Here is a 14,259-nt window from a genome sequence, read left to right as displayed (position 1 = left end):
CACATGTGATATGAAATGGTGACAAATGAAAACCGAAGATAATGGAAAATGGATATATTCATTTTAGAGCTCTATGTAGTAAATAAAAAAATTTATATTTGGTATTTAAGTAATTTGAAATTTGAGTTTTGAACCCGGAACCTCTTGTCATGAGGAAAATACAGTGCCAATAATGAATTAAAGTTTGATTATTATTTATCGTTGTTAAAATTTAGAACTAACTAAATAGTTGTTTTAAAATAATTAACACCACTAACACCAAATGATTGAAGATAATTATTTAAAAGAAAAACGGAGGTTAAATGTATAAATATTGAAAGATAGAGATCGAGAACAAAATTATAGTCTAAGTGGTAAATCTGTAAAGTTTGAAAACTTATAAACAATGTCTAAAAAGAAAAACCAATACTTAAGACTAAATGTGATACGTTTTAATATGCGATAGTGCTTAATTCCATGTTTGCTTAGGGTTGCCTTCAGCTAGGCCAAGGTCAAGGTTAGTCGAATGTCTTCTCCCGTGTCCATTCTTAGTGCTAGAGCGATGCTTTGAACAGTACCATAAGTGGAACATACCCCATTGGCTATTTTGTTAGGGTTAACCTCAATCTTGGTATTGGCCAAGCACACCAACTATGGTTTTGACCTAAATCAACTTTATTGTTAGTGTTATTTTTGACTCGTTATTTTTTTTCTTAATCTTGGCTAGTTATACAATTAATTCAAAATCAATCGAGTAACATTTGTGTATTTTATTTAATGGTTATAGGGATGAGGGGAAATTTGTTTTCATTGTAAAGACTAAATCTGTTGCAATCGTCCTTCATCTATTTATTTTTATTTTAATTTAATGAATTTCATACTTTTGTGAGTTTTACTTGGCTTCTCTTTCACCGCATTAACCAAGGTGAAAGTTTATAAGACTTGAGTTTTATAAAATTTTAGTTATAGATAAATTGAAGAGGTTTTTCAAAAATGAAAAAAGTAAATAAATTATTTACCATCTATACAAGAGAACTGCAAAATTAATTACGAGCTTTATTTTTTAAGAAAGCAAATATTTTATGAATGTTTTATTTTTTACAATTTTTCACAAAACCAAGTATTTTAGTTTTTCTTAAAAATATACTTAAAAATGAAAATAAAATAAACAAATTCCCGTTTATCTAAACATTATTTTGCAAAAAAACAATATACAAATTTTATTTTTCAAAATTTAAAAATTGTGTTTGGTTTGTTCTTAAAAACAAGCCTACCAAACACACTTTAGTTATTTAAAATTTGAATTTATCCAAAAAAACGAAAAATTCACAATAAATACAAAAAAAAAAAAAAAAAGAGCATGTGATTAACTGACAAGAAGTAATATATTTGGTAAATCTACTAATGTATTTTATAAGATCCACGAAGTAATTTGGCGCTCTAATTATTTCCGAAAAGGCAAAAAAACAAAAAGAAAAATCGGCGTAAAATTTTAATTTAAAAACAGAATAAAACGCGGCTTAAAATAAATGATAAAACGCGGCTTTACCGGGAAAAGCAAAAACTCGAAATTGATAAGGAAAAAGAAAAATAATATATTTCTTAAGACTATAAATTGAGGCCTTTCGCACTCTTAGCCTCAATTTTCTCAAAGATCATAACCCTCTTCTCTTTTTTTCTCTCTCCAATCCCCAATTTCCTTAACCCTAACGCAACCCCATAACGCTCGCGCGCTTCAAACCGCCAAATTTCCCTTGGGATTTCATGTGTTTCTGTTCCCGTTTCGTGATTTTATTTGTTTCGCCGTTGAAGAATCGTATCGATCTTTGGTATTTTCATCTCCCGACGGTGGTTTCCCGGATCTCGATTGCTGCTTTGACGAATGGTGCTGTTTTGAGGATCTGATCTCTCGCCGCCGCTGGGTCGATTTTTTGAAGATAAGATTTTCTGATTCTGTTGAGTTTTTGTTTACTGATCGGGTTGAAGACTCTTCCGTGGTGGTTGCTTGCTTGCTCTTCTGTGGGGGATTTAAGGGTTTTTGTTTATCTCCCTTTTGAGTTATCTGTTCCTTGACGAGCTTTTCGATTAACGGAATCTCTACTGTTGCTTCTTCGATCTACGGAACTCCATTGAGATTGAGACGGGATTCTTATCGTCTTTGTGGTTTCGACTGAAATCCATTGAGATTTATTGTACTTTTGCCAGACGAGAATAACGGGAATTTCAGCGAACGAAGTTTGTAGAAGCCCTCTTTTTGGCAGTTCGATTTGTTCGATCCCGGTTTTGTTGAAGGGAGAAGTGTTTGATCTTTTGTATTGTTTCATTTCATTTGTTCGAGTTAAATATAAGGCCCCTTTTTCTGAAGGCCTTTGAACTTTTTTTCTTTCTACACATTCCTAATATTCATTGCTTGTTCCTTTCGCTTTATTATATTATCTTTGAAAAAAAATACTATGGCGGTGTATTATAAATTTAAGAGTGCAAGAGATTATGATTCAATTGCTATGGACGGTCCTTTCATCTCAGTTGGTACTTTGAAAGAAAAAATATTTGAATCGAAGCACTTGGGAAGGGGCACTGATTTTGATCTTGTGGTCACCAACGCCCAGACTAATGAAGGTGGGTTTTGGCTCCAATTGAATTTAGCTAATTTTCATAGGCACTTTTAAAACGATTATGGGTCGAGGGCTGTTAAATGAGTGCTACTTACGATAACTAATTATCTCTCTGTAATCTTTGGAGAGTCTTATTTTATTTCTGTAGTCTAAAATTCCAGGTTTGAGGGCACTAACTTGCATAAATACTCAAGTAACTTTGACTTTTCTAAAACTAAGAACTGTCGAATTTCATTGGTTTGGTTTAAATTTAATGCTCACTTTAACAATGTTGGATTTATGAGGTTATCCTCGTATTAATGTGAAACATCAACAATGGGGTTTTTGTGACCGTCTATGGAGAATCACATATTCTAAGTCTGGTTTTTGGATTGATGTCGTACTATTGTTTTATAGATTCTGTTATCTCCTTTGTAATTTTCAGAATATCTTGATGAAGCAATGTTGATCCCAAAGAATACTTCAGTTTTAATTCGCCGTGTTCCTGGAAGACCTCGTTTACCCATTGTTACTAAACAAGAGTACGATCTTAAACCTTTAATCAAATGGTTTTGTATAAGTTGGTGTTACATGTGTGTTTGATTCCCCACTAATTTAGATCATGTCATCTTTCTTAAATGAACATCTTTGTAAATGGAGAAAAGAATATTAATTGAGTTACTTGACCTAGCAGCACTCCCATGTGTTGTGAACATTAGCCTAAAAACAGAAGTAATTGCTGGCCATGGGAATGCAAATGTGAAGTCAGTTTCCTATGGCGATAACTTTTGATGATCCGACTTAGTTAGGCTGTTTTGGTTTTGCAGGCCAAAAGTTGAAAGTGAAGTTGAAGATATGGAACAAGACAAGTCAACTTTTCCAGCTGCAGATTCATCAGCTGCCCTCAGATTTGTGAGCCTCAAATCTTCATGTTATGAATTGTATCAATTCAGTTTTATTGCTTCTACGATTTTTCAAGTAACACACTCTTTGATGTGACAGCCTGATGATTCTGAGTGGGATGAGTTTGGTAATGATCTTTATGCAATTCCTGATGTGCTTCCAGTTCAACCAAGTAATCCTATTCTAGATGCACCTCCTACAAATAAAGCTGAAGAGGACAGCAAGATTAAGGCTTTGATTGAGACCCCAGCTTTAGATTGGCAACAGTGAGTTACATTCTAGCATTGTTGAAACTGTTAGTTGTGATGTGCTTTTTTTTTTTGACTCTGATTACCAACGTGGAATTCATGGATTGCAGTCAAGGTTCTGATGGGTTTGGTACTGGACGGGGTTTTGGAAGAGGTGTTGGTGGACGAATGGGTGGACGGGGTTTTGGTATGGACTTATCCATGATCAATTGTATTTTATTAAGTGATATGTCATGGCTGATTACCATATTTTTGCCATCTGCTTAAATCTGTGTATCATTTGATGATATTGTGTAGGATTTGAAAGGAAAACACCTCCACAGGGATATGTGTGTCACAGATGCAAAATTCCTGGTGCGTTCATGTTTTTCTTAATTAAAGCATTGCTGGTTTTGGTTTTTCTTTTCATTATTGTTTTCTTTTGCGGTGATTATTAATATCTGTGTCCAGGACATTTTATTCAACACTGCCCCACTAATGGAGATCCAAGTTATGACATAAGAAGAGTGAAGCCTCCCACTGGGATTCCAAAGTCTATGCTAATGGCCACTCCTGATGGCTCATATGCATTGCCGAGTGGGGCTGTAGCTGTCTTGAAGCCGAATGAGTAAGTTGTATCTTTCAGCAATTTGAGTTTAATTGTCTATCTGAATTAGACCAGCCATTTCATTCATCATATCTGAACTGAAACAGGGCTGCTTTTGAGAAAGAGATTGAAGGTCTACCTTCGACACGCTCAGTTGGTGATTTGCCCCCTGAGCTTCACTGTCCTCTGTGTAAGGAGGTTATGAAAGATGCTGTCTTGACAAGCAAGTGTTGCTTTAAGAGCTTTTGTGATAAATGTATGACTACAATTTTGTAACTATTTCTACCTTGAGATTTTTATCAGTAAATAACATTCTGGAGTTCAGAACTTCATTAATCACAAGTGTTAATGACCATTTTGGGCGTGAAATTTTGGTCACAGGTATTAGGGACCATATTATCACTAAATCAGCATGTGTTTGTGGAGCAACAAACATACTTGCAGATGATCTCTTGCCAAATAAGACACTCAGGGATACAATCAATCGTATTCTTGAGTCTGGCAATAGTAGTGCCGATAATGCTGGTAGTGCCTATCAGGTGCAAGGTATGCGTCTTATAGTTTGGTTCTTTCACTTAGACTTAGATTTGCTGTGCTATACAATAACTTATTCCGGTTGATAATTTATGTTTAGATATGGAGTCTGCTCGAGTTGCACAGCCAAAAGTTCCTTCCCCTACCTTATCTGCTGCTTCAAAGGGAGAGAGAAACATACAGTCAGTCATTGAAGAGACTACAAAAACCAAGGAGGTAGAGGAGGAAAAGGTTGTTACCTCTGGACCCCAGACCTTAGTAGAGAAAGTGAAGGCCACCAAAGTAGTTGACGAATCTGAAGCTACACATGAGTCAATTAGTGTGAAGGAACAAGCTTCACAAGGGAGTGCTTTAATAGTCGATGAAGAAGTGCAGCAGAAGATGGCTGCCAGTGAGGCAGGTAATGCGAGGAATAGTGCGAGTGTTAAGAATGTGTTGTTTGCTGTGTTCAAATTAATTTAGAGTAGTTTTTCCATGTTTTTTAAGCAATTGGAGAATTGAAATTTGTGTGGCATGCACCATGTTGATGTGACCTCAAGTGTTGTTATAATTTGGATCAAAACTTGCTAAGTTTTCTTTTTTTATATTTTTTTTACAGTAAAGAAGAAGAAGAAGAAGAAAGTTCGCCCGCCAGCAAATGGTAATCAAATCTGTTCCATTATGGTTTTACTTTAATTTTTCTACAGTCTGGGCATTATTTTTATTATTTATTACTTAGAAGGAACTTGGGTTTTTTCTGATGTCCGGGATATTATTTTTGGATGTTTTTCAGACTTCCAATGGAAAACTTCTCAAGATCTTGCAACGGAAAACTATATGATGCCCATGGGCGGCCCTGCACCATATAATCCATATTGGACGGGCATGCAATCTGGTTTTGATGGATACATGAACATGCCTTCATATGCTGCTCCAATGCCGTATATGGGTGGTTATGGGCTAGGTCCGTTGGACATGCCCTTTGGACCTGTCATGCCTCAGGATCCATTTGCTATGCAAAATTACATGTTTCCTGTTGCTCCGCCTCAGAGGTATGTCTTCATGGTTTATATTTGACATGCAAGAGTTTTCTTATTCGTTTTGCACTCTTTCTTATTTGTTCTTTTATTTCTTTGGTGAAGCTTTAGATTTTTGTAGCATTCATTTTAATTTTAGATTTTTATTTTTTTTAATTTTAATTTTAAAGTAGGATTATTCTTGAAGTGTTATTTCAAATGAAAATCTTACTGAATTTTAATTTTTACCACGAACTAAATATGTCTACTTTACAAATTAGCCTGTCTATAAGTATCATACCCCCTTGAATCAACCACTCCCTTCTGCTGTGGCCTTAGCTGGATGTACAATGCTTGTACTCATAGCCAATGATATTCACTTTTTGTATTTCTGTGCATGCGATTGATTGCATATCATCACATTGCCTGTCCCCATCTTATTTAGTTTGTGTTTTGATGCTACTTTATTGAACAAATGGTGTTGAGAGATTTCACTTTTTTATACCATTGCTGAATAGATTTCAATACTGTACTTATGTAGGGATCTTGCGGATTTTGGCATGGGTATGAATATTGCACCTCATGCAATGAGCCGTGAGGAATTTGAGGCTAGGAAAGCTGGTTTAAATTTGAGGAGGAAGCATGAAAATGAAAGACGGGTTGAAAGGTATATGAAGCATTATAATACCTCCTTGTTGTTTTGTGAGGGAGATGTGTTTGTGGCGTTGTGTGTTACTGTGTTGGGTCTTTGGGGAAAAGCAATAACAGTCTTGAGTGTTGAGGGAATGTTTGGGCTCTTATTGGGTACAATGTATCTGTGGGCTTTGGTAGCTAAGCCGTTCTGTGTCACTATCAATTAGGGTCCTATTTTGCTTTCTTGATTGGAGGCCTTTTTTTAGGTTGCCTCTTTCTGGTATAGCCTCATTTCTGTATGCCCATTATGTGGTAATATGGTAATTCATAAACAAGAAAATTTTAGTTTCACCTGACTGGTTTCAAATATATTTGTAAGTTATGTAATTACTGAAGCTGTTACAATCCATTGTCAATCAAATACCTTCATTTGAAATTTATTCTCAACATCCTTTGCTTCTTATATTTCAATATCTTGGGGGGTTCAAATGTTTAGTCACAACTGACCGACACTCTAGAATATGAACCCTTCTTGTTCGTGCCCCCTCTCCTGAAAATTAGAAACAATCAAGGTAAAAATGATACGAGCTATTTGTGCAATGGTGGAATGAGAAGCTTTTACCTAGAGATTGTGACCTAAGAAGCAAAATGAAATTGTGAATATGTAAATCTCTAACTTCTCTGATCAAATAAAAAGTTAAAGCTTTTTTTTTCTCTGATGAGTGAGCACACAGAAATCCTTGGTTGCAAACAATCAGATAAAGGATTGATTCTCAGGAAAATCTTCATTTGTCAAAAGACGCTTTCCCATAACAAAAACCAAGTCGCTCTTCTGTCTGATTATTCTCCCCGTCTTTCTTACTCTTGCAGGAATCTATAGCAAGCAATTAATCTTGAATTTGTTATTATTATGATGTATTGACTAACTTTGTTCTGAAACAACTTGCAGCAGGGAGCGAGAGCCACCGAAAGATCGGGAGTTTGGAAGGGAAGTGTGCACCGGTGGTGATGGGCCTTCAATGAAACAAAAATCTGTATGTCATGTTCATATGTCTACAAGTTTTAGTTTTGTTTTGAATTCTTCTTATGGAATCCATTTAGTCTCTATATTGAACATTGATTGATTTTACTTAGTTTGGAGCATTGTAACGTGTACCAACTTTTCCATATTGATATAATATTTTGTTATGTACACCTTATCATGTGGGGCGTGGATGATAAAATAAACTCTTTAGACATGCTTATTTTATCTCTGTTCCAAGAAAGTAAAAGATGTAAATCATAACCAGATGTACTGTATCATGTCGTGTACTGTATTAACAAGCCTTATTATGTATACCTTATCATGTAAATCTAGGATGGCTTTCTTTCTTAGAATTTGAATTAACAAGCCTCTCTCGGTGTACTGTATCATGTGTAATTAATTTATCTCAACCATTTTATTTTCTTTATGGAGGTGAAAAATACACAAATTTTAACCCTTCTCAAATTGATTGTCTGACCCCCTTCTCTTGTTATGTGCAGAAGTTTGCACCCCAAACTTCAAACAGTGAACACAACCCTAACCGTCGCCGACCTGAGAGCTCACCTGACGTTCCAAGGAATATTGGACCGCCTGGCCCCCCGCTCCCACGGAAAAGGAAATCTGAGCATCACGATCATGATATCGACAAGGATAACCATAATGATCATTATGACCATGGCCACAATCGCCATCGTCAACATTCGGAGTCCCGTGGAGCCTCTGAAGTCTCGGCTAAATCTGCTGCCAGTGCTGCTGCGGACCGTAAACAAAAGATGAGTGTATTTTCTCGCATTAGTTTCCCGGAGGAAGAGGCAATAAAGAAACGGAAATTGAGCTCTTCAAAGGAAGCACCACCAAATGACTCTGGTGCTTCAGCAACACATCACAAGTCGTCATCATCCAATGGATACTATGACGACTACAAGCCAAAGGCAGCCACAACAATGGTGACTAGCAGTCGTGGGAGGAGCAGTGCCACTAGTGCTACCTCACTTGATTGTGAGTCGAGTGACGACGATAGACATTTCAAGAGAAAGCCATCTAGGTACGAGCCATCACCACCTCCACCATCAGACTGGGATCAGGAGGAATCAAGACATCCTAGAGGCTCAACAAGAGATCGGGAGCGAGAGCGTGAGCGTGAGCGAAGTAGCTACAGCAAGCACAGATAGTAGTTTGAGGGGATCACTTCCAATCAAGGCACCCAAAGAATTCTGCGACCTCTGCCAATGTGGGGTAGTCCCATGGAGACGTGCCTTGCCGCATGGGTTCAAAGTGAAGCCATGCTCCGCTCCGCTCCGGTCAGTACGAGGTGAAGAAATGCCGTCCAAAGATCCAAATTGATTTCTGTATTGGGTTTAAGTGAAAGCACAAGCATATGTGTTTGAATGAGATGCCGCTGTCTTGCGGATGAATTCTGTAATAGATAGAGGCTTTGTACTGTTCGAGCTTCTTCTGTATTTGCTTGTCATAAATTTAATAATATACGAATGAAAATTATCATTCTCTATTTCTTTTTAATAATACATTTTCCCGCTATTCAAGTTCTTTGCATTCTCTTTGTTAAGAATGGAATTGTAAACCTTTTCAATTTTGAATGTTTTATTTTATTCAATGTTAAAAAATGCATTTTCTATCATTTTCGATAACAATAGTTTCGACTTAGTTCTGATGCTAATATAACGTGTAATGGTTAACTTTAAATTCAAAACTGTTATGCTATACATTAGAATTATTTAAAATTGAAAAAAAAAAAAATAAAAGATTCAACGTTATTTCAAGCCTGTACTAAATCTCGACCAAAGAAAATAAATTATATTTTTAGTCTCAAACTTTGATATACGTTCCTCCTTAGTTTTCAAGTTAACTTAAAATTAAAGAGGTAGTCTTCTATTTAATTAATCAAGTCTCAAACAATTATTGTGAAACAAATTCAGCAATCAATTCTTTAATATTTGCACACTAAAATGACATAAATTTATGTCCATACTAGTAATTTGATTCTCTCATATTCTAAAAAGAACTACACGTAAATATATTCGAATCTCTTGAAACTTTTAAGTGTAATGGAAAAGCATATGTAATATTTGCTAGCTACCAAATGGTAGTATGGATATACACTACTAAAAGAAGAAATTAACATTAAATGTCCATACTCACTCAATAAAATTAATGACCAAAGCCTATTTTTTTGAAGTCCAAAAAAATCATCATTTAAAAAAAAAAAAAAATCAAAACAGCAAAGTTTGATTATCTTAAAAATCAAAACAGCAAAGTTTGAGAATGCATTGGTTATAAACATTAATATACAATAAAGAATATTATGTGTTATTTAACTAACATAAATTCTATTAGTTGATAGAAAATAGCAAAAATGAAAAAAGAAAAGAAAAATAGAACCAATTATTTTCAAAATCGTACTAATAGCAAATGTAAAAACACATTATCATTATATTTGTTAAATTTGTAACATGCAAACAAAAATTATGAACGGTTTTCTCTCTCTCATGCAATTTAAATAAGTATGTATATATGTATCTCATGTGAAGTTTTTGTAAATATATGATTTGAATTTCCAAAAACTATCCAAAGAAAATGGGATTTATTCCAAATTAAAATTGGTCACAATCTCTATGAACAGAATAATAATAAATAATAATAATAATAATAATAATAATGGACAAGAAAGGAAAATGTGTCCTCTCATTAATTTCCTTCTATCTACTCTATTTATCTTCGTCTCCATATCTAATTTTCTTACACTTTTCCCTCCATTTTTCACCGTCGATTCCCCGGAGCTCTAATCCGTTGCCGGAATCTATCATTTCCTTTCATCCTCCTCATCCCCTTCTCTCCATTTGCGCAATCAAAATCCCATCACTTTCTCTTCCGTTTGTCACATTGGCGTTGATTTGATTGAGGCCGAAGGGCAGGTTCTGTTCGAAGTGGCTCGGTTCTTGCATCGGTGAATTGTCAATGGAGGGAGGTAGCATTACAAGATTTCATTCTTCTGTTATTGTTTATATATCTACTTTTTTGGTAGCGGATTCGTTCTGAATCTTGGGAGGAAGAAGGAGAGATGGCCCTCATTCGGAGAGTGTCATCGAGCTTCCCTCGAGTTTTTGGGTTTGCGAATAGGTCCTTGAGTTCTTTGAATTCTCCGGGGGAGGCCTTGGATTTACCGACCTCTTCCTCTTTCGCTCATGGAATCCACGTCTTCCATTGTCCTGTAAGTTCTCCTCTACCAGTTATTTTCGGTTATTTCTTTGATTTGATTGCTTACTAAATTTGCTCGATTCGGCTTTGATTTTCTACCATCGGATGTAATGACAAAGGGAATTTTTTTTGTTAGATTTGTAATGATGTTTCTGTGGGGATGATTTTTGATCTAAAAGTTGAGAATCGAATTGGTTTTTTTTGATAGGATGCCGTGGGAATTGTTGCTAAGCTATCAGAATGTATAGCTTCCAAAGGGGGAAACATCCTCAACGCCGATATTTTTGTCCCTGAAAACAAGAATGTCTTCTATTCCAGAAGGTAAATTTTGGCTTCTTTTGGTTATGGTTGTTTCTGAACAAATCATTTTATTTGATGTTTCTATGTAGCTGCCATTTTCTTTCTCTGTGTTAAAAGAGGAATTTGTAGATGACATAAAGTTAAAACATGGAAGGAAATCTAATTCCAGCCGATAAAGAGATGACATCTAGAACTTGTTCCCAAGGTTTCTTTGTTTTAAAAAAATCCATTATTCCTTTGGAGTCAAAGATGTCAAAAAATGCTATATATATGTTTTTAATCATACTAATCATGTCGTGGTGAACTCATAAAATCTTACCTAATGGCATATAAAAGTCAATCTATTCCACAATTGTCACATTCTAAGTAAAAAATGTTCTTTATCTTTTCCACGCCTGCCTAGGAAACATGGAAACATGGATGCAAATGAATGGTACTGAATATGGCAGGTTCGTGCTAAGTTTTACGTAATTACACTTAACCAATTTCCTGTTAAGCCAATGGTTTCATGACCATGCGGTAGATCAGGAAGGACGTCCATGCTTAAATTTCATTTCCTTTTAGTTTTTTCTTTCTTTTTATATCTTTAAAAGCCATGTCCTCTTTAAAGAAAGTATTTCTTATGTCTTGTCAGGAGTAGTCATAATTTTCAAGAGTGAAATTTTAATGTGTTCAAAGGTGTTACTGAGGAATGGCACGGGTAACTAGAATTTGTGAGGAACATCGTGATTTTATTTTGTTTTTATCCTTTCTGAGAACAGTTGAAGTTCTTACATGCTTGACACTCTCAGGAGTTTCTGTTCTGATCTTTTATGAAAGAAATGCATAAGTAGTTCACTTCATATCCAGAAAAGAGGAAGAAAGCAGAAAGTACTGAAGCCTTGCATCAGTAGCATAAATTTGAACATTATAACTGCAACTTTTTGGGATTCATGGAAAGAGTAGTAGATTGGAGAACTTATTTTTCTTTCTTGTGTTAAAGAATTTCTTTCATGAGTTGTACATGTATTGCTCCCTTGTGGGATTATGTATCATGTATGGTATGCTGTGTACCTGTTTTTGACTGGAAAAACCAGAACATTTTTGGTTTATGGCCATTCGCTTGGTTGTGATGAATATAAATTCAAGCTTCATATCTTCATGGAAGCAATTTAGATTTCTGTAGTCCACTGCCGAACACTTTGCTTTGAATTTCAAGCATCAACCACCTGGATCTGTTCTTTTGTTTTATATGCAGCCAGTTCCTTTTTGATCCTTGTAAATGGCCAAGGATGCAAATGGATGAAGACTTCCTTAAGATTTCGAAAACATTCAATGCTTGGAAATCTGTTGTCCGGGTACCAGATCAAGACCCCAAATATAAGATTGCAATTTTTGCTTCAAAACAGGTTTACCTGTCAATTTCATGTTTTTCTTTTTTGTCGTCTTCTTTTTTGTATGGACATTTGAGATTAAGTTTACTTTTTCCCATTGCAGGATCATTGTCTGGTTGACTTACTTCATCAATGGCAAGGAGGGAAACTTCCAGTGGAAATAACATGTGTTATAAGGTAAATTTTCTGAAACTTCTTTTCATTTGTTTCAAAGTGTTCTGACCTTTCTTCTCAATCCACTTGTTTCAGTAATCATGATAGAGCCCCCAACACCCATGTGATGCGCTTTCTTGAAAGACATGATATTGCTTATCATTATTTGCACACATACAACGATAATAAAAGAGAAGGAGAGATATTGGAATTGGTGAAGAATACCGATTTTTTAGTACTTGCCAGGTACATGCAGGTAAACTAGACTAGAATACTTGCCCATTCTTACCAGCTTGATTCTTTAGGGAAACAAAGAGTTAATTATGCAGTTCCAAATCATATTTTTCATCAAAGACAGATATGGACGAAGTTCATGGATGTTGAAAAGTAAATTTAGTGCAATTTTTAGTGCTTTTAACTCATTTATTGTGCAATTCAATATCTGTTCCTGACAATTATCAATGTCCTTTTGTAGGTATTATCTGGTAATTTCTTGAGGAGTTATGGGAATGATGTAATCAACATCCACCATGGTCTTCTGCCTTCATTCAAGGGCAGTAATCCTTCAAAGCAGGCAAGTTACTGAAGCCATTAACCCCCACTCCCTCAACAGCCACCCCAGCCATTTTGTTCCCTTCTTCTGTTACTGTCAATGGATGCTTAATTTGTAGATTTCGTTGACAGGCATTTAATGCTGGCGTGAAGTTAATTGGTGCTACAAGCCATTTTGTGACAGAAGAACTTGATGCTGGACCAATCATTGAACAGATGGTATCTTTTATATTGTTTGATGCAACTAAATCTTCAGTCGCTATATCTCCCTATTGTGAACCATAGTCTCCTCTACTTCTTTTTTCTTTTTATAAATTCTTTATGTTTAATCAGGTCATCCTTAACCCTCGTTTTCTAGTAATCTATTAAATTCAGCTAGGCGTTTTTAAATTTATAATCATCTTAGCTGAACTCGGTCATTGGATTGTTTATGGTGATATACCTGCTGTACAGTACGAGCGAGCATTTTAGTTGACATTTTCTTTTAATTAATATAACCACATTGTTTCTTTTCAAAATTATCAGGTTGAGAGGGTTTCCCACAGAGATAATTTGCAGAGTTTTGTACAGAAGTCAGAGAACCTAGAAAAGCAATGTCTAACAAATGCAATTAGATCATACTGTGAACTGCGCGTTTTGCCATATGAGGAAAACAGGACTGTTGTTTTTTAAGAGGAAAAGGATGCATCCATTTGAAGTATGTCAAGTGCATTTCTTCTTCTGCTCATTTAATTTTTCCATCAACATACTCTTGTTGATATAATTTCTATTATTGAATGCAATTACATATATACCTCTTCACTCTTCACTGATTTGTTTCAAATCAACTTGCAAATAATAATAATAAAAAAAGAATAGCTTTTTTCACAGTTTTGGAGATTGATGGTGTTGGAATTGGACAGCTGAAAATATTATATATTATCTACGTCTATATTTCAGGTTATGAGAAGTCTCAATGGCAAACATGTCAACTGTCCGATTCTAGCTAATTTTTTTCCTGATGCTAATTCTTTTTGTGATATTGGGGTTGCTATACTTTTATGAAGACAATTGAAGGCATACACACGTGCTACACATACACACAAAGAAAAGAAAAAGAAAAGAAAAAGAAAAGAAAAGAAGAATAAAAGCTCACTGCAAAAGGACCCTTGCAAGGATTCCAACGGTAA

General features: G+C 35.3%; 2 protein-coding genes across 4 annotated transcripts; both read left to right on the top strand.

Annotated features, from left to right (window-relative positions):
• The first annotated feature begins 1,605 nt into the window (after window positions 1-1,605).
• On the top strand, window positions 1,606-9,050 carry LOC101222261 (E3 ubiquitin ligase PARAQUAT TOLERANCE 3). 3 transcript variants are annotated; one of them, XM_004147170.3, is made up of 15 exons: window positions 1,606-2,598; window positions 3,019-3,115; window positions 3,401-3,485; window positions 3,576-3,742; window positions 3,835-3,911; window positions 4,022-4,078; window positions 4,175-4,331; window positions 4,418-4,566; window positions 4,692-4,856; window positions 4,945-5,244; window positions 5,443-5,484; window positions 5,617-5,875; window positions 6,381-6,506; window positions 7,422-7,506; window positions 7,997-9,050. In XM_004147170.3, the coding sequence occupies exons 1-15, from the start codon at window positions 2,433-2,435 to the stop codon at window positions 8,666-8,668; spliced, it is 2,604 nt and encodes an 867-aa protein (XP_004147218.2). In that variant the 5' UTR covers window positions 1,606-2,432; the 3' UTR covers window positions 8,669-9,050. The 3 variants fall into 3 exon arrangements, with proteins under 3 accessions (XP_004147218.2, XP_011650389.1, XP_031738179.1); XM_011652087.2 differs by having other exon boundaries at window positions 2,433-2,598; window positions 7,425-7,506; XM_031882319.1 differs by lacking the exon at window positions 3,019-3,115 and having other exon boundaries at window positions 2,462-2,598.
• Window positions 9,051-10,201: 1,151 nt separating this feature from the next.
• On the top strand, window positions 10,202-14,033 carry LOC101222497 (formyltetrahydrofolate deformylase 1, mitochondrial). The gene is made up of 8 exons (XM_004147171.3): window positions 10,202-10,725; window positions 10,921-11,033; window positions 12,250-12,400; window positions 12,489-12,562; window positions 12,635-12,794; window positions 13,014-13,112; window positions 13,223-13,309; window positions 13,616-14,033. The coding sequence occupies exons 1-8, from the start codon at window positions 10,576-10,578 to the stop codon at window positions 13,760-13,762; spliced, it is 981 nt and encodes a 326-aa protein (XP_004147219.1). The 5' UTR covers window positions 10,202-10,575; the 3' UTR covers window positions 13,763-14,033.
• The last annotated feature ends 226 nt before the right edge of the window (window positions 14,034-14,259 follow it).

Source organism: Cucumis sativus, chromosome 3, assembly GCF_000004075.3.
Source record: "Cucumis sativus cultivar 9930 chromosome 3, Cucumber_9930_V3, whole genome shotgun sequence".
NCBI classification, from domain to species: Eukaryota; Viridiplantae; Streptophyta; class Magnoliopsida; order Cucurbitales; family Cucurbitaceae; genus Cucumis; species Cucumis sativus.
The sequence above is the reverse complement of the archived record's forward strand: the minus strand, read 5'-3'. Positions and strand labels throughout refer to the sequence as shown.

Coding starts and splice junctions, on each gene's coding strand:
- LOC101222497 (XM_004147171.3), top strand. CDS start 10,576: ATGGCCCTCATTCGGAGAGTGTCATCGAGCTTCCCTCGAGTTTTTGGG. Junction 10,726..10,920: donor TCCACGTCTTCCATTGTCCT/GTAAGTTCTCCT, acceptor TTTTTTTGATAG/GATGCCGTGGGAATTGTTGC. Junction 12,795..13,013: donor TACTTGCCAGGTACATGCAG/GTAAACTAGACT, acceptor GTCCTTTTGTAG/GTATTATCTGGTAATTTCTT.
- LOC101222261 (XM_004147170.3), top strand. CDS start 2,433: ATGGCGGTGTATTATAAATTTAAGAGTGCAAGAGATTATGATTCAATT. Junction 4,332..4,417: donor GCTGTCTTGAAGCCGAATGA/GTAAGTTGTATC, acceptor GAACTGAAACAG/GGCTGCTTTTGAGAAAGAGA. Junction 4,857..4,944: donor TAGTGCCTATCAGGTGCAAG/GTATGCGTCTTA, acceptor ATTTATGTTTAG/ATATGGAGTCTGCTCGAGTT.